The sequence below is a fragment of the Protopterus annectens genome, chromosome 7.part0 (assembly GCF_019279795.1).
Source record: "Protopterus annectens isolate FY-2018-M chromosome 7.part0, PAN1.0, whole genome shotgun sequence".
Lineage (NCBI taxonomy): Eukaryota > Metazoa > Chordata > Ceratodontiformes > Protopteridae > Protopterus > Protopterus annectens.
The window spans coordinates 802,145,744-802,165,630 of NC_056739.1; the positions used below are offsets into that span (position 1 = coordinate 802,145,744).

At 36.4% G+C, this 19,887-nt stretch overlaps 1 protein-coding gene across 1 annotated transcript in view; it reads right to left on the reverse strand.

The window, feature by feature from the left end:
• Window positions 1–2,411: 2,411 nt before the first annotated feature.
• Window positions 2,412–19,887, reverse strand: part of LOC122806699 — a 359,094-nt gene continuing 341,618 nt past the window's right edge. The window contains exon 3 of the mRNA XM_044077336.1: window positions 2,412–10,384. Coding sequence (XP_043933271.1) covers window positions 10,179–10,384 — 206 coding nt within the window. The 3' untranslated portion in view covers window positions 2,412–10,178. The remainder of the gene's footprint in view (window positions 10,385–19,887) is intronic.

The window sequence follows — 19,887 nt, forward strand, 5'->3', positions numbered from 1 at the left end:
GTCTCGGCCATATGAAATTCGGCATTTTGAAGTGTCGAACATATGAAGTAGATCCATATATATATATATATATATATATATATATATATATATATATATATATATATGTTTGTTTGTTTTTTTTTTCAGAAAAAGGATTTTTTTCAGTTCTACTAACCTAAGGCACAGACACCATGGTCTGAAGCAGGTGAAGTGGTAGCGTGAGATTTAGCACTGAAATTATATTAATTCACTAAGGATAGAAGTGCTGTCTTAGGTGAACTTGTGATATGAGTGTCTTACCATATTTACCTAAAACAAATTGTAATAAACTCATGCCATTTTATACATGGGTACCAAATGCTGTTCGCTATCACAGTGTGGAATATTTGGGGGCTGTTTCATTTTGATGACCATTGAAAGCCTCCCTCATGGTCACCCACTAGACCCATTCATTCCTCAGGGTGTAGGCCCCAAGTACAATCCATTCTGTTAGGTGAGGGTTGGGTGAATCAAAAGTGGGAGCCATCATCCAAATGTTAGGAGATCAGGCTTTGTAAACTCTACCATCCTCTGCACATAGCATTCAAGGGGTTGGTGTGCAGTGGGACCATGTGATGCGCATCCCACCTCAACATGGAAAAACCAGTAGGTCATGCCCCTCTTTTAGAGACCACCCTACATGTAATCCCCACTTGCCACTTAGGATTCAACTACAGACAGCATGTTCAAGCATGTGCTTCCCACCCTTATCCCTGAGGAAAGGCAAGCAGGCCTAGCTTCTCCATTTATTTCTTATAACCCACAACCTCTGACAGGCAGCCAAGACAGGAATCAAATGCATATCTCCTGGGATGTAGCCAGGGCTTTATCCCACTATATCAGTGGAGCTGTGAATGAAATGTATTTCTACAGAAAATATGTTTTTTGTTAAGTCGTAACTTGACTTGTCTCAAACCCAATGTTTTAAAACAGCTTTAGGGGTGAGTTCAAATTTAGCATAGAATTACAATGAAATCTCTAATGGTAGTAGCCTTAGAAGCATTTTGTACCAGTAACCTATTACAATTCCTTGAAAATGTTATAATGCACTCTCACCTGGAAAACTGAGATATGTTTTTTGTGTAAAAATACCAAGTAGAAGAATTGAGTGTACTTCACTGTCAGAAACTGACATTATACTTCCACTGAGAAATATATATATATATATATATATATATATATATATATATATATATATATATATATATATATATATAAATATGACATTTTCAGGAATATGGAATGCAGTCTCTCTCTTTCCCATTGATGCGCCATGTGGTACATCAGGTAATGTGTACCTTTCAGCAATCATTGTGTCTGTAGCAATTACACGTTTTACAGGCTACAGTTGCTAGCCCAAGGCACAACCCCCCCTCAAAGGATGCGCCACACACACTAACACCTGGGGCCAATTTAGTGTCCAATCCACCTACTACGTGTCTTTGGAATGTGGGAGGAAACCAGAGCACCCAGGGGAAACCCACATGAATGCAGGGAGGACATGCAGACTCCATGCAGAAGGCACCTCAGCCAAGAATCAAATTAGAGAACTTCTTGCTGTGAGGCGACAACGCTAACTGCTACACCACTGTGCTACCCTATAGAATGTAGTGCTAGGTCAGAATATCGTAACAGACTTGCTATTATACCAAAAGTAAAACTCATATTTTTCTCTAGAAAAAATATCCTTCTTTCCAGTTGATACACACCTTGGTTCAAACTCAGTGGTTTAAAACATTAATGGGTGGGGTAAAATTCAGCTTTAAGTTGCAGTGAAATCCCTATTAGGTAGAACAACAGTCTTAGAAGAATTTTGTACCAAAGTGTCTTATTATAATTAGTTGAATTTTTTATTATGAACTCTGAAATGAAAACTGACATGGACTTTTATACATAGATATCAGGTACATGGGTTCATAGGCCTTCAGTGTCACAGTCTGACACTTTATATTATACTTGGTTTCTGTTAGGGTAGTTTAAAATATCTGCACAGGATGTAGAATGTCTTTACAATGGAAAAAATGTCCTTAGTATTAGTGAAAAATTTCTTAAAAAAATATATTTTCAGTTGCAACGTGTCTTGGCTCAAACCACATGGTCAAATTCAGAGCTGAGCTACACTGAATTCTAAAGGGTGAAACAACACTTCTTATAGTCTTATGTGTATTTTGTACCCGAGTGTCCTATTACTTTTCTTGAAACATTATGAACTTTGAAAGAAAAATTTAAATATTGTCTTTTATACATAGATACCAAGTGTGTGGGGTTCATAGACATTCACTGTAACATTTAGTCATTTTCCATTGTGCTAATTTTTCTTTGGAGTTTATATGACTATTGCTGAGCCTAGGTTATGCAGCACCACTCTAGAATATAACATATGACAAACATTTCAGATAAAAAAATCACTTTATTAATGCACTCTAACATGTTGGTTGCATGCCTTCAAAGGAGACTAGGAAAACAAATTCACACTCAAACAGAGGTACGTAATGCAAACTGTACTTCAAAGTAAGACAACATTCATCAATGATCTTATGTGACATTATCAGTCTTATGAAAAAACAAGTTCCTTTCTCTATTATCAATGAATGGAATTCAAAAACCTCCATAAATACATCTGCATACAACTGGGCAAAAGTGGCCTCCATAGCTGTACCTCATATTACTAACTGATAATGTTTGCCAAAATGTGTTTCCAGTGAATCTAAATATAGTTACAGAGTGATAGGAATCTAAGCCAGTATTTTGGTTCTTTTAAAACTGGGACTTCTGATGAATCTATTGATGTCCCAAAAGTTAAGGGATGATACGCTTGCAGACTGTGTGTACATTGTAAATATGTACAGCACTGTACAGAATTTACCCCTCAAAATGCACATAACATTTTTGAAATTAATCTGTCACATGTGCATTACAAAGGGCGATATACATTGTAATGTGCACATGTGGACCCTTTTACTTTGGGCAAACTTCAAGAATGTTGAAGAACAGAATTAGTTCACAGTTATGTAACATGAAGAGACATCACTTTAAGGCATATTTTGGATTCATATGGATCGACAGGATTATTGATGAGACTTTTATTAATAAGACTGATAGGAAAAGAGATGGACAGTAAATACATAGGCATTGCTTGACCATTTCTGAATCATAATTATCAGAGTTAACTAAAATCTTGGATAAAATGCTTATTTTTTTCTGAGTATTGCTGTATGCTTTTAAAGGAATATTTATGATTTAATTCTGAGTCCGTGAAGTTTCAGGTTTCATTTATAGGTTTGTATGTAGAAACTAGGACTAGCAACAACAATTAAACAGAGAAATTAGCATTTTGTTAAACTTTAGGGATCAGGATAACAGCGATGGATTTATAGATTCTTCCCATGATGGGATGCTTTTAAGATGTTATAGTTTTAACATATTTAACTATGCAGGAATGGAGATTAACAAAGACCATTTTTCTCTTTTTAAAAAAGCTTTAAATTTATACCAGGTTCCAAAATTAGTTTGCACAATACTATGACAAAGATTAAGTTGTACACCAGGAAATAAAATTTGAAAGTATTGTTTCAGTTTAATCCTGGGGATGTACCACGGGGGGATGATCAGAGAAACAATTTTAAATGCAAAAGCACTTTTAATCCACCCTCCCACCCTACTATAGGTGTGTTTGAACAACTTTGTTTGAAAGACACTCATGCAATTTTAGGGTCAAATAAAAGGAAATGTTTAAATTTAACTAAATAGGAGAGTACAGTTTTAAGAGAATTGAGACAAGATGACACGGTTTGTGTTATGAAACCAGACAAGGGAGGAGGGATGGTGATAGTTGATAACTTTGATTATAGTGCAACAATGATGGAGAATTGTTATGATTCTGAGAAATACGTTGAAGTTTCTTTAAATGAAATAAGAATTGCCCACTGAAAAGTACAATTGTTTTTAGAAGACTCACTTTTCCAGGGCACTATTTCAGAAGACTTGTATAATTTTTTAAGATGTGAGTATCCCACCATCCCACAAGCCTTTGGTATACCCAAGGTACATAAAAATATTCAAAACTCACCTTACAGAATTATTATAGCTGCACACGGCAGTTTTACCTACCCTTTGGGGGGTTTTATTGATCGTCTTTTAAAGAACACAGTTTCTTCTATATGCTATCTTTTAAGAGACTCCTGGGATTTTATTGCTAGGTTTAAAAAATAATTATTTAAAGAGAATGCTATTTTTATACAATGGACGTAATTGACCTATTTACTTCCATCCCCCACGGTGATGGTTTGGAACTTTTTGCTGAAGCAATGGTAAAACTGACTAATTTGAGTTGTACAATGGTTAACTTTATTTTGAGTGTGATGGACTACATTTTGGAGAACAATTTTTTCACTTTTGAAGGTTACTATTTTAAAAACGTTAAAGGCGTACCTATGGGGGTCAGTTGTGCCCCCATATACGCCAATTTAGTAATGTATGCATGGGAATAAAAATATATTTTTAATCCTAGATTCACCGATCAATGGATTCTCTACCTTTGTTACCTAGATGATATTTTTATTCTTTGGAAGCACAACACTCTGGGGGAGAAATATTTAGCTGAGTATTTGAATGATTTAGGTTCATTTTTGAATTTTACTAGTAATAGTTCTGATTCAAGTATTGCCTATCTAGATGTTACTATTTCTAAGGATACTGAACACTCCACCTTTGCTTCTACCATTTATAGAAAAGATACTTTCTCTAACAGTTACCTAGATTTCAACAGCCATCATCTGGGTTTCACAAAAAAGAATATTCTTAAAGGTCAATTGGTTAGAGCGGCCAGAATGTGTTCCAACTGGGACACCTTTAGGGATGATGTGTTCCTTATTATTGGAATGTTTCTGGACAGGGGGTACTCTATAGACTTTATTCTAAGAATTATAAAGAAAGTTAGTTCTTCTTGGGGGACAAAACTCAAACCCATACTTGGAATTGGTCAGGACCAACTCCAGTTCAAGAAGAATGATAAAAACCGATACGATGAGAGTATGATCATTGGATATGGTGATGGGACTAAAGAAGTACAAAATATTTTGAAAAAATATTGGGTATTATTTAACTCTAATGAAGATTTTATGAAGATTTTAGGGGATGGTCCCAAATTTGTGTTAAAAACAGGTAAAAACCTTAAGTTCTTGTTTGAACATGACCTGGTTACAACTAGGATGAGTGAAAAAGGTACAACTAAATGCAGCTGCTGTTCACAGTGTAGATTCATCCTTGAAGGGGTGAGTGTAAACTTACCCAATATTAGTCAACATATTAGATTGAAGCATAGTAATTGTTCTACCAAGGGGATAGTTTACTTAGCAATTTGTGATGTTTGTTCCTACTATTATGTAGGAAAGACAGAGCAGGTGTTCAGAAGACGAATATATGAACATAATTATGCTATTTCCCAAAGCAATGAAAATAATGCATTGTACAGACACTCAAGGGTTTGTGAAGGTTTTACAAAACTTAAATTTGGAATTCTTGAGGTGGTACCGAAAGGTATGAGAGGTGGGTGGTGGGAACTAAAAATAGAGAGAAGTGAGCTTAAATGGCAAATGTTACTAAATGTTATGAATGAACCTGGAATTAATGACATAGTCTCTATTTTGCCTATTCTTAAAACTAGAGCTTTGACAAGATAATTTTTAAATGTCTTTTCACGTTTTTTATGTATGTTTGTTTTTTCAAAAGACCACATTTATTTTTTGTTTAGTATAGTTGATTAAAACCAATTGATTTGGAATTGCTTGTAAAAAAGACTTAATTGTTTATTTGGGGGGTGTATTTTAAGAGTAAGAGGTAAAGGGTTGTTATTCTGATGAAGTTTCAGTACTGACCTGAGACGAAAGTGCTTAATAAACTGAATTTTTGGATGAAGACTGCCTCTGCATTTACCTGGTGTTTGGCATACTTCACTTTATTACACCCTGGTTTTGTTTTTAAAAGTTTTGGTTTCCGAGGGTAATTCCATCTTTTTCTTATTCAAGTTCCTTTCTCTATTATCAATGAATGGAATTCAAAAACCTCCATAAATACATCTGCATACAATTGGGCAAAGGTGGCCTCCATAGCTGTACCTCTAAGATTTGTTAATTATGGTTCCATCACATTTAAAACCAGACATGCTATATCTAAAATATTAGCTCATATTACTAACTGATAATGTTTGCCAAAATGTGTTTCCAGTGAATCTAAATATAGTTACAGATTGATAGGAATCTAAGCCAGTATTTTGGTTCTTTTAAAACTGGGACTTCTGATGAATCTATTGATGTCCCAAAAGTTAAGGGATGATACGCTTGCAGATTGTGTGTACATTGTAAATATGTACAGCACTGTACAGAATTTACCCCTCAAAATGCACATAACATTTTTGAAATTAATCTGTCACATGTGCATTACAAAGGGCGATATACATTGTAATGTGCACGTGAACCCTTTTACTTTGGGCAAATTTCAAGAATGTTGAAGAACAGAATTAGTTCACAGTTATGTAACATGAAGAGACATCACTTTAAGGCATATTTTGTATTCATATGGATCGACAGGATTATTGATGAGACTTTTATTAATAAGACTGATAGGAAAAGAGATGGACAGTAAATACATAGGCATTGCTTGACCATTTCTGAATCATAATTATCAGAGTTACCTAAAATCTTGGCTAAAATGCTTATTTTTTTCTGAGTGTTGCTGTATGCTTTTAAAGGAATATTTATGATTTAATTCTGAGTCTGTGAAGTTTCAGGTTTCATTTATAGGTTTTTATGTAGAAACTAGGTAGCTGAACTTGCAGACCATTTTAAGCCTAGAAAATTTCCCCTTTTGTGTTCAAATAACCAAACACATTTGGTTATAGATTGGCCTTACCTATCTCATGGTTGCTAATTATACATTACCTCATGAAGCGAGAGACTGTCCAGTCAGGCTATGCCATGGATTGTAATTTGTGTATTATACCTTGTGGAAGTGCCTATTTTATATCTGAAAGTAGGGCCTAGAAGAGGCCTGTAACCATGGATTGTCCTTGGGTCACAGAAGATGTCTACAAATCTTTTTGCTTATAAGACAGCCCATTTCCTGGAAAGGCCGTGTGGTCTAGACACTATTATAAGAATGTTTATTTTCAAAACTGCAGTGTCAAGTGGGCAAATATTTTAACTTGTGTACTTTTGAAAAGTCTGTGTTTTTTAACATATGCCCTTATCTACATTGTCTTCTATATATAGGACTTGCATTGCATTTCACACCTTGAAAACATATCATTTACTGACCATATGCCAGACTGTTGGTGTCAAATGGCAATCAAAAAACTGCATTTTGTATCTATGTATAACTAATTACTGTTCTTTGACACTAAGATTTTATTCACATTTTTTCAGGGTAGAGAATGGATCTCCATGGACCTTTTTCAGATTCAGCCTGGGAGTGGTATCTGCTTAAGTGATTTGCTTAGAGTCACACAGTTGAGAAATGGAGGCTGAGGGAATCAAACCTTGCACCACTTGATCACAGGAAACACCTCATTGACCCTCTAAGCCAACTGCCAGACACACAATGACTTAAAAAACTGAGATACATTATGAATAAAAAAATGCCCTTAAGTACTTCAGTGCAGCTTACTGCTACCTTGGACATGCTGCTATGGTCATCTCAGTGATTCTGAGTATTTGAAAATGTCTCTAGGATGGGGAAATATGTAGAGTGTGGAATGCATTTCAACACCAAGTCACTGTGATCATTAGCCAGTTTACTGACGCCCCTTCTTTGTCCCATAGAACCAAAAGTATAGCTTACCTGCAAGGAGTTTGTAGGCTAGATGGGTAACTTTCAGAACATCACATTTACCTTTATTTTTGTAAATCAGTGTATCCATACCTTTTTATCACAATACTTCTGCACCTCTAATATAGCCCGCATTGCTCTCACATTTCAAATTTTAAGACTTCTTTGCACTTTGTGTTATCACATCAAATTGTAAAATCAATTTTAGATATACTGTAAACAGCTTATATATCACAATAAAATAGCAGTTCTGTACAAAATATTTACAAGAAATAGATTAAATATTTATAATAACATTTCAAACAAGGTATTACAATGTTTTTTGGCATTTACACTGCAACTCTCAGCAGCAAACTTTACTTTCATTAAGCAGGTTTCTTTTTCACTGTTATGGAAAGCACTGCTGCTATGACATCATCAAAAAAGCTCCATCAGGCTTTGCAGGAAAACATTCCACCTATGACATCATTGCTAAAAGTTCCACCAGGCTTTGCAGGACAAAATTGCAACTATGGTATCATTGCTAAAAGTTCCATCAGGCTTTGCAGGAAAACATTACAGCTATGACATCATTGCAAACATTTCCATCAGGCTATGCTGAACAATACTGCATCTATGATATCATTACTAAATGCTCCAATAGGCTTTCCTGGACAAGATTATGGTTAGGATATCACAGCTAAAAGTTTCATCAGGGTCTGTAGGAAAACAGTACTGCTATGACATCATTGCAAAAAGTTCCACCAGTCTCTGCTGGACAAGATTACAGCTATGACATCACTGCTAAAAGTTCATTTAGGCTTTGCTGGACAAGATTACAGCTATGATATCATTGCCAAAAGTTCCATCGGGCTCTGCAGGAAAACATTCCAGCTATGACATCATTAAAAAAGTTCCATCAGGCTCTTGATTAGATTTAAAATTAGACCAACTAAAACTGTTGCTGTTGAAGGATTGCGATATTCATGTACAGCACTCTGCAGGATCAATGGGAATCCCTTGGGAGTACTGTTTGATCATAAGGAAAAACTGACTGTTGACTTCTAGTGCAGGTGTGACAGTGCAGTTAATAATCATGTGCATTTGAAACGTAGTTACTGTTACTCTAATAGAAACACTTTTGTTACACTTCAAAAATAAACAGCTTTTCATTATTAGGGACACATCCATTGTCTGATTTTCCATGTACCCTATGTTTCCTTTTTTTTTTGTTTTAACAGGAAAGAGTATTTCAAAAGTTCTCTCTTTTTTCAGGCAGGGCTGCTCTACATATATTTTTATTTGAAGAAAACTCTAAGACTATGAAGTACAATATGTTTTCAAAGATACATTTAAAATTTACAGCATATCTTGCTACAATTAATACTTTCTTGGATATGGTAAACAATGTGTTTGAAAGGACTTCTAAAATTCTTGAACATTATTTTTTTTTTTTTTTATGTTTTTTGTGTAACAGGGCTGAAATCCCATGCTGTCAGTATCCATCACTTTGTGGATACCTGCTTTTCAGAACAACAAAAAAAAAATTCCGGTTTACAAATTACAGTCATATGGCATAGTTATCCTTTTTAAAAACATAAGTTTTAAAAGGAAAATAGAGATATATCATTTTTTATTATTCTAAATTCAAGGAACTAGAAAAGGTAGCTCATGGTCATATGTCCTTATGGCTGCAAGCACTGCTAAGTGGTGAAGAGAGATGCTGCGAAGATAGTTTGATTGTATGGTATTAATGCCAACAGTAAATGCATTTAAAATGAATATGTATGTTAGCAGTGACTTTTCTGTGAATTCTTTAAACTGATCATGCCATAGTTTACTATATGTAGTAATAAACAACACTTTTTCAATGATCAGACTTAATGTGTCTGGTTACTAGGATACCAGTCTGTTTATCCAGTCAGATAATGTTTAAAATAATCTACCAAAAAACATATGATGCTCTAATATGAAATGAATACTGCTATTATAGACACTGGTGCTTTAAAAAGTCATCACATAAATATGGTAACAAACCTAGCTTTGTACTTCCATGTTTACTTCCTCATTGCTCGTAGTGATGCTAAACATCTGGACTACATATCCTGGCATATTTATGCAGTGCAGTCAAAACACACTAACACTGTTCACTGCTTGATAATCACAGGTCCACCTGAGTCAAACCCATTTATTCCATCCTTCTGTGGTGTACCACTCCTGGTGACCAAATGTGTAGAGTGCCCACTTACTGAGAAGCACCAGCCCTGTGGCTTCTCTCTGTTATCTATAGTCTCAGAAATTCTGAGTTAATTCTGCAAAAAGCTTGTTGTTTTTAAAACTGTACAGGGTTTACTTCAGTCTTCTTCTTCATCCCCCATCATAAACTGCTGTACGCTGTGGTCTGCCACCAGCTCATCCACATCATGCTGCCCTGTGTCTAATCGGTGTGGCGCCTTGGTGGAAGAGAGACGACGGTGGAATTCCTGGTGCATCTGTAACTCTGCTTCATCGTCACTTCCCAGGGAGTGGCTTAGTTTGGCTTCATCCTCAGTGGAATCACCTGGGAAAGGAGGAGGGAGAAAAATATGAAATAAATTAGGAATCAAAAATGTCAGCTGCATGAACCACTAAAGACGTATTGTTCACCCAATGTGAAGACTCGAATCTAATGAGGAAGTTCACAGTGCAAAGTCTTGTAGAGTTACAGAGAAATAAAGGCACAGAGTAACCACTGTTTATAGTGGTGGAAATAACATATTTAAAGTACTTACTCATGCCAAGCTTCAACAGAAGTCATTTTTTGTGAAAAGCCTAATGAAGGGCACCTAGGAAAAAATAGGAAATTTGTGGCCCACAAAATTCTCATTTAAGTCATTTAGGGTTGAATGTATGTTAACACATGCTTATTGTTTTATTTTACATGTAAACCTTGCCTGAACAGACATTCCTGTATACTTCTTGCTTCATATTAGCTGCCAACAAACAACAGTGTCGATTGAAGGGAAGCAGTGAATGATATAAAGAGCTTGGGTGTATGAGTTTTGTTTGGTTTCTATAAGTCATAACAATTGTAGATCTATGAACCACAGGTCTCCTTATTAATGCACTGAGGAACTAGTAATTACAACTCAGCAGTTTTTTTTACTATCTTTTGACTTTTTGTCAATTGTTTTGTATCATTTTTATATGCCTGTCTGGTTGTCTGTAAATATTCTGCTGGTATTTTCAGGCATATGACCAATCTGTGCTTCAAGGTATAAAAGGTCTAAGATGAGCCTGCAATAAACACACACACACACATACTCACACACACACACACACACACACACACACAACTCCAATTACATGCTGTGTACTATTTGACCACAGGGTCTTCCTGCTGTGGCCAGTAATTTTTCTACATGTGAATCTTTAGTATTTTTTTCCCAGTGTTCAAGGCAACACCTACACCAGGGTTTTTCAGAATCAGAAGTAGGGACTGTCCCCAACCATGAATTTATGTACAAGTTTACATTTGCATAATCCACATAAGGAAAGGCACAAGACTTGTCATGGAATCACACAGGTTACTTGGATTATCACAAACTCGAGGAAGCAATTGGCCTCTGGTGTAAATTGTTTAACAGTCTATACCCAGTTCCTAACTGTTTGATCACCTTCTCAAAATCATGTGACTTAATTTCTGTTATACTGCCTTTTCAAAATAACACTGTGAAACCCTTTTTCCATTACTGTTGTTATTTCAAACATAATATATCTCGGATTACTTTCATTCTGCTGACAGGTATATTAACTGAAGTTTTATTAGAGATAATTTTGTTTTCTGGTTCATATTGTTTTACAATTTTATTTTAAAACAGTTGAATAGTTTAATTTAAGTTAATCTTTAAGAATATTTGATTTTATGAATTTAACTGTGTTACAGTTGTTTCATAAATAATTAAGCTACTTGTAATCTGTCATGATTTTACTTCAGTTTTCAGTGCAGATGTACAGTGCTTTGTAAACAACATTTAAGTAAACTTGACTTAACTTTGCTTTTTTAAAAAAATATATGATACAGCTCCTTTAAGTACGGTTGCAGGATTTCCTGCCAATGATAATAATGCTGTAATGATCTTAAGGTAATGTGCAAAATCCTGAATTCATAAATTGCATGACTTCAAAATAAAATGTGGAGGCAGTAGCATTTGTTATACAGACATTGAAAATGTGTTTCGTACATCCCTAATGTGTGCGTGCAAGTCAGAAATGCATTTGTTATACCAGGAGCTTTCTACACATTCTCACTAACTCCACATAATGGAGGTGCAACTTAATGCACAGCCTTGACATTGTGATGTTAACTGGCTTCACCAGCGCGCGTGTCTGTGTGCGTGTGAGTGTATATGTGTCCACATGCACAACATTCAAGGATCTACTAGGAGTAGGCACTGGAAGAACTACTTTAAATTATAGACATAGTCACCCCCAAAAGAAATGGCTGCTTATGACATGATTTATACAATCGGTACTTCAGGTAAATTGCGGTAGCGTTGTCGCGTCACAGTAAGACGCTGTCCGGTTCAATTCACAGCGAGAGCGTCTTCTGCGTGGAGACATGCGCTAATGGGCGTACCTTCGTTGAAGGTTGTGCGTCAGGCCTGGCAAGCCGGTACGTAAAAAATCAACTGCCAATCATTAGCGGACCGGAGTTCTGCTGTGGCGACCCCTAACTGGGAAAAAGCCGAAAGACACAAACAAACTTCAGGAAAATTTGGCCAAATGGGCAGTAGCAGCATGGAAATGAAGGAACTCAAGGGACAGCACTGCTGTGGGCAATCACATTCATTCATGCATGGCAGTTGAGACTGAATTTCTGTCATACAGTGATGAAGATAATCTAAGGCTGCATTTTAAGTCGTACATTTTAATATATCATCATTTAGTTAGACGACTGAACATTGTTTTCACAGGTACACCTTCAGAGAGTGCTGTAACTGGCTTTCTAGCAGATAAAATTAACTGCTTATGATCTTTAAACTCTTCCATATTGTCAATCAAGGATCACTGTTGTTTTTACTTTCTACTTAGGCTAACAGGCAATAGGTATCCTTGCTGTCCAGTGATATAATGGAATGCATCTTGTTGCTATGACAATGCATACATTGCATTTACAGGTAGAATATTATACTTCATGATGTAACTACCTGCATATGAATCAACAGTATTAGTTACAGACTGTTTTTCCAATATGTCAGTGTTTCAGAACTGATTTGTATTACGTATTGCTATTGAACAGTTTCCATTAATGGATTTAAATAACCACAGTGCTCTGTTTATGTACTCCAATTGCTATACCTAGTGCACATGGTTATCTTTCTTTACTTTTAAGCAGATTTTTCTGTATTTTTGAATTTTTATACAGCTTATAATGAGATTGTGCTTGTTAAATTATAGTACTGTGGCCGCTGGTGCCAATAATGATATTTTATTTACACATTTTATATTGATTCTCAACTTCTACGCTGTTAATATCACTCATGACAAAAGCAATCTGAAGAAAGTGAATTGTATTAAGTTGTTCACTGTATTTTTAGCATCTAAGGAAGACATTTGCTTAGGAACCCATGAAAAGTCCTTCACTGTTTCCTAAGCATATTTACCTTATTAGCAATATCTCTCTAACAGTCACCAAAAAGCCAGCAGACTAACAGGTAAAAAGTAGCTTATTTTAACATTTCTTCCAAACTCCGGGCAACTGATCTAAAAGGTAGCATCATGGATAAGTACAAAGCTAAGTCATGCTTTTATGGAGCTCAAGGCATCCTGAAAGTTATATAAGACCACTGATAGCTACAGTGGTTTTCAGAACTTTGAGAAATCAGTACAAGAGTGATTAATATGACTATGGATACCTCTCAGAAGCAAAGACAAACATCCTTAATAGGAAATGCTAAAGGCTTTTAAAAAACAATTAATAACCTGACAGGTATAGCTAAAGGCCTTCACATAACACGTTTGATTGTTACTGCAAAGCACGGTGATTCCCTTAAAGCTTTGACGTCCCATTTGATTTGCTATACATTTCCACAAATGCTACATCTTCAGCTCTGGCTAAAAGTATAACTGTTAAATCATTTGCTTTTCAATGGAATTCCAGTTTATTGACATTACATTTTCAAAACTGTATAAATACATGACTCTTTCAAAACTGAGTAAATAACTTTGAGAACTATCTGCCTATGGATAAGCAGTCTTTTAACTGTCCAATCCATAAACTTCTTTGGACATAAGACACATTTTTGCTTAACTTTTCCTGCATAATATCAACTCTTCCCTGACATTTGGTATTTTTCCAGAGACTGATTTGTCATTCCTGTATCAAAACAAGAGAAACAGCCCAGCATCTCATCTTATAAGCCTATCTCCCTTCTCTTTTCTTTATCTGAAGTCATGAAAAATGGCTGCGCTATTTGGTCATTTATACTAAAGGACCATAGAGGAGCATACAGCCTGTAAAAGAAGTGCCCAAAAGCATGGCTCTTGGAAATAACATAGCATCATTACTACCAGACTATCAACTTACTGAATGGAAAATGGGAATACAGTGTGCTGGTGTTTATGAGCCAGCGTTTTGGCTCTAGGAGTTGTACTCTGCGACTATCACAACTTACACTCTGCTCTTACTTCCTGAATGCTGTTTTGGTTTAGCAGTGATGTGTAGGACCCTCATAGATTCATAGATACATTTCATTCTCATCCTCAAACTGTTTTAAGTGGTGTGCCCCAAGGGACAGTTTTAGGTCCACTGCTATTCATACCTTAATTTAAATACATTCATTCTTCAGATTTCATCTGCTACATGTAGACAATATATTTCTGGGTCTCAGACTGTTTTTACATTATTTCTGGAAACAATGGGTACAGTTTTGCTCAGCTGCTTATGACATGATTTATACAATCGGTACTTCAGGTAAATTGCGGTAGCGTTGTCGCGTCACAGTAAGACGCTGTCCGGTTCGATTCTCAGCGAGAGCGTCTTCTGCGTGGAGACATGCGCTAATGGGCGTACCTTCGTTGAAGGTTGTGCGTCAGGCCTGGCAAGCCGGTACGTAAAAAATCAACTGCCAATCATTAGCGGACCGGAGTTCTGCTGTGGCGACCCCTAACTGGGAAAAAGCCGAAAGACACAAACAAACTTCAGGAAAATTTGGCCAAATGGGCAGTAGCAGCATGGAAATGAAGGAACTCAAGGGACAGCACTGCTGTGGGCAATCACATTCATTCATGCATGGCAGTTGAGACTGAATTTCTGTCATACAGTGATGAAGATAATCTAAGGCTGCATTTTAAGTCGTACATTTTAATATATCATCATTTAGTTAGACGACTGAACATTGTTTTCACAGGTACACCTTCAGAGAGTGCTGTAACTGGCTTTCTAGCAGATAAAATTAACTGCTTATGATCTTTAAACTCTTCCATATTGTCAATCAAGGATCACTGTTGTTTTACTTTCTACTTAGGCTAACAGGCAATAGGTATCCTTGCTGTCCAGTGATATAATGGAATGCATCTTGTTGCTATGACAATGCATACATTGCATTTACAGGTAGAATATTATACTTCATGATGTAACTACCTGCATATGAATCAACAGTATTAGTTACAGACTGTTTTTCCAATATGTCAGTGTTTCAGAACTGATTTGTATTACGTATTGCTATTGAACAGTTTCCATTAATGGATTTAAATAACCACAGTGCTCTGTTTATGTACTCCAATTGCTATACCTAGTGCACATGGTTATCTTTCTTTACTTTTAAGCAGATTTTTCTGTATTTTTGAATTTTTATACAGCTTATAATGAGATTGTGCTTGTTAAATTATAGTACTGTGGCCCGCTGGTGCCAATAATGATATTTTATTTACACATTTTATATTGATTCTCAACTTCTACGCTGTTAATATCACTCATGACAAAAGCAATCTGAAGAAAGTGAATTGTATTAAGTTGTTCACTGTATTTTTAGCATCTAAGGAAGACATTTGCTTAGGAACCCATGAAAAGTTCTTCACTGTTTCCTAAGCATATTTACCTTATTAGCAATATCTCTCTAACAGTCACCAAAAAGCCAGCAGACTAACAGGTAAAAAGTAGCTTATTTTAACATTTCTTCCAAACTCCGGGCAACTGATCTAAAAGGTAGCATCATGGATAAGTACAAAGCTAAGTCATGCTTTTATGGAGCTCAAGGCATCCTGAAAGTTATATAAGACCACTGATAGCTACAGTGGTTTTCAGAACTTTGAGAAATCAGTACAAGAGTGATTAATATGACTATGGATACCTCTCAGAAGCAAAGACAAACATCCTTAATAGGAAATGCTAAAGGCTTTTAAAAAACAATTAATAACCTGACAGGTATAGCTAAAGGCCTTCACATAACACGTTTGATTGTTACTGCAAAGCACGGTGATTCCCTTAAAGCTTTGACGTCCCATTTGATTTGCTATACATTTCCACAAATGCTACATCTTCAGCTCTGGCTAAAAGTATAACTGTTAAATCATTTGCTTTTCAATGGAATTCCAGTTTATTGACATTACATTTTCAAAACTGTATAAATACATGACTCTTTCAAAACTGAGTAAATAACTTTGAGAACTATCTGCCTATGGATAAGCAGTCTTTTAACTGTCCAATCCATAAACTTCTTTGGACATAAGACACATTTTTGCTTAACTTTTCCTGCATAATATCAAATCTTCCCTGACATTTGGTATTTTTCCAGAGACTGATTTGTCATTCATGTATCAAAACAAGAGAAACAGCCCAGCATCTCATCTTATAAGCCTATCTCCCTTCTCTTTTCTTTATCTGAAGTCATGAAAAATGGCTGCGCTATTTGGTCATTTATACTAAAGGACCATAGAGGAGCATACAGCCTGTAAAAGAAGTGCCCAAAAGCATGGCTCTTGGAAATAACATAGCATCATTACTACCAGACTATCAACTTACTGAATGGAAAATGGGAATACAGTGTGCTGGTGTTTATGAGCCAGCGTTTTGGCTCTAGGAGTTGTACTCTGCGACTATCACAACTTACACTCTGCTCTTACTTCCTGAATGCTGTTTTGGTTTAGCAGTGATGTGTAGGACCCTCAGAGATTCATAGATACATTTCATTCTCATCCTCAGACTGTTTTAAGTGGTGTGCCCCAAGGGACAGTTTTAGGTCCACTGCTATTCATACCTTAATTTAAATACATTCATTCTTCAGATTTCATCTGCTACATGTAGACAATATATTTCTGGGTCTCAGACTGTTTTTACATTATTTCTGGAAACAATGGGTACAGTTTTGCTCAGCTTTGTCTGTGCCTGAGAAATATGTACCTTCAGGCTGTCCTCAGCAAAACTAAAATCCTGTTGATTGGAACTCAAGCACATCTGCATAGCGAATGAAATGTGTTTTGTGTTACCAGGTGGTGGAATAACACCTTAGAATACCTTGGGGTGTATTTAGATCCTGCAGTGATCTTCTTCACATAAGTTAGTTAGGCAGCAGACAAAACATTATTACTGCTGGCCACCTGTTGTTAAATCAGTAATTTGACAACCTCTGAAGGCCCTACATAAAGGATTTCTTATCCTTATTTTGAAACATACTCTTTCAATAACTGTTCCTACTCCATCTAAGAACACGCAGTTGTTGCAAACACCCTTAAATAAAATCTTCTAATTTATGCTGACATTTTGAAATTTGGATTGCTGCCAATTTGCCTTTGGACTAAACTCTTAATAGGTGTATTGGCACATAGTAGAATTCAGAAACATCTGCAAACACTCACATAGGATAATAACACCAGAACCAGTAACTAGAAATCACAGGTCACGTCAGATCAAACATTGTTTTCCTGGCCATAATAAAGCACTCCTTACAATGCACATCAAAGCATTCTCTGTTAAGGGGCCAACATTTTGGAATTTCAATCTTCTCTCTGTATGACAAGCGCCATCTCTCACAGAGTTCAGGTTGGAACTCAGACTCTTATTTGAAGAAGAAGCATGCCTCACAACTGTCCAGAATCTTGAAGAATGACCAGATTTTTACCTTATATTTTTGGTCTATTTTTCATAAAATGTGTATTTTATTCTGCTAAATCATTGAGGACTGGCATCACTAACTAATGACTGACATTTGAGTTTCAGACTTCAGAAAATTCATGCTAATACAAAATCTGTTAGTATTGTAACTTTAAGTTTATGAGAGCAATATTTAAAATTTACCCCTGATTTTGGACACTTACCCCTCCCCATTATTTCTGCCTTTGCTCAGTCTTCTTGTACTAAAAGGTTGACAGGTGTGAGAGGAAGCATCTTGCTGGACAGTTTAGTTATGGAAGACATTGACTTCATAGATGACAACATTATGTTACATTCTTATATAAAGAGATGCATAATTTTGTTATTCTCTTCCTAGCTATTGACTTATACCCTGAGTCTCAGCATTTTTTGTAACTAAAATATAAATGAAGAAGGTTCCTAGTGCTTCACTTCACACATTTGCAAAAAATATTATGTAAGTAAACAAATATATTATGTAAATAAATAAATAACTAGTCATGTTTTTTAATCTTTCAGTTAAAATACATATATATGTATTAAATAGATGTATAAATACATAGAAATTAAAATACACTATAAATATAAAAATGTAACATTTTCAATCCTTGAAACATAACAGTTTTGCATCTTGCAGTGTAATGGGTGTTACATGAGCAATATTCAAGCAGAGCGACTTGGACAATATGTTTAATCATACAAAACCCTCTCTATTAGGAAATAGAAACCAGTGTCCCTAATTCTGCCAAATTGCATATGAGGCCTTCACTGATGTAATAAATGGAATAAAAATTATATTTGTATTTACTCTATTGACTAGGTTAGTCCCACTAGGCCAGAGTCCTTTATTTAGGGGAGATCCATGGTGGTAATCATACTGACTAGGGGACACTGGGCCAAGGCACTGAGGGACTTCCCCTACCCATTACCATAGCATATGGGGACACTAATTGTAGTGGAGCTTCCTGCTTCTGGTCCAGGCGCAGAGGCGGCTCAGAAAAGAAAAGTACAGTTGTGTACACTTATCATAAATATAGATGTTTGAGTGTATTCACTGTTGCAGTCATCACATTTGGGTTATCCTGCCAGGGTAAGCCCTCAGCCGTGCCGAATACCAGAGACTTAGTATTTCTGCGTCAGTTGCTGGCACTTGAGGACTGATGTCAGGTTGTCAGTAGTATAAAGTAAGGCAGCCAATGCCATTACATCAGTTTTTCTTGCCCTAACCTGTCAGGAGACCCCAAAGTAGGAGGCCATGTTCTGGTGGAAGAACCCCACTAGTGGAAAATAAATACCAATATGTCCCTTGTAAGGAAAGGAGAACAACAAGGAAGAATGGTAATAAAAGGAGAAAGAGGAAAAAAGGGGGATGGAGGGAGGGAAACCAGGACTGCAACAGTGAATACACTCGAACATCTACATTTATGGTAAGTGTACACAACTGTATTATGTTTTTCGTGTTTCACTGTTTCAGTCATCACATTTGGGTAGATTCCCAAAGCTAGAGAAATGGGTGGAGGCAGTCAAGAACGCTATGGGCTGGCTAGGATGCCCTGCAAGACTGCAGAGGCAAACCATGCCCTGGATTTGGAGAAGAGAGGCAGGTGGTAATACTTGGTAAAGGTGTGAACAGATGTCCAGGTGGCATCCTCCAGGATATCCCTGGTGGGGACTCCTCTGAGGAAAGCTGCAAAGGTGGAGTTTGCTCTGGTGGAGTGTGTCCTGACCCCCTTGGGGGGAGGCTTACCGTGCTGTTTGTAGCAGAAGTGGATGCAGTGTGCTATCCATTTGGAAATGGTTTGCTTGGAAATGGCTTTGCCTTCTGCCCCTGTAGCAAAGCTAACCAGCAATTGGTCAGACTTTCTGAAGGAGTTAGTCATGTACAGATTGTATCTGAGCTGTCTGTGCACATCTAGAAAGTGAAGAATATTTTCCCCCTTGTTCTGTGGATT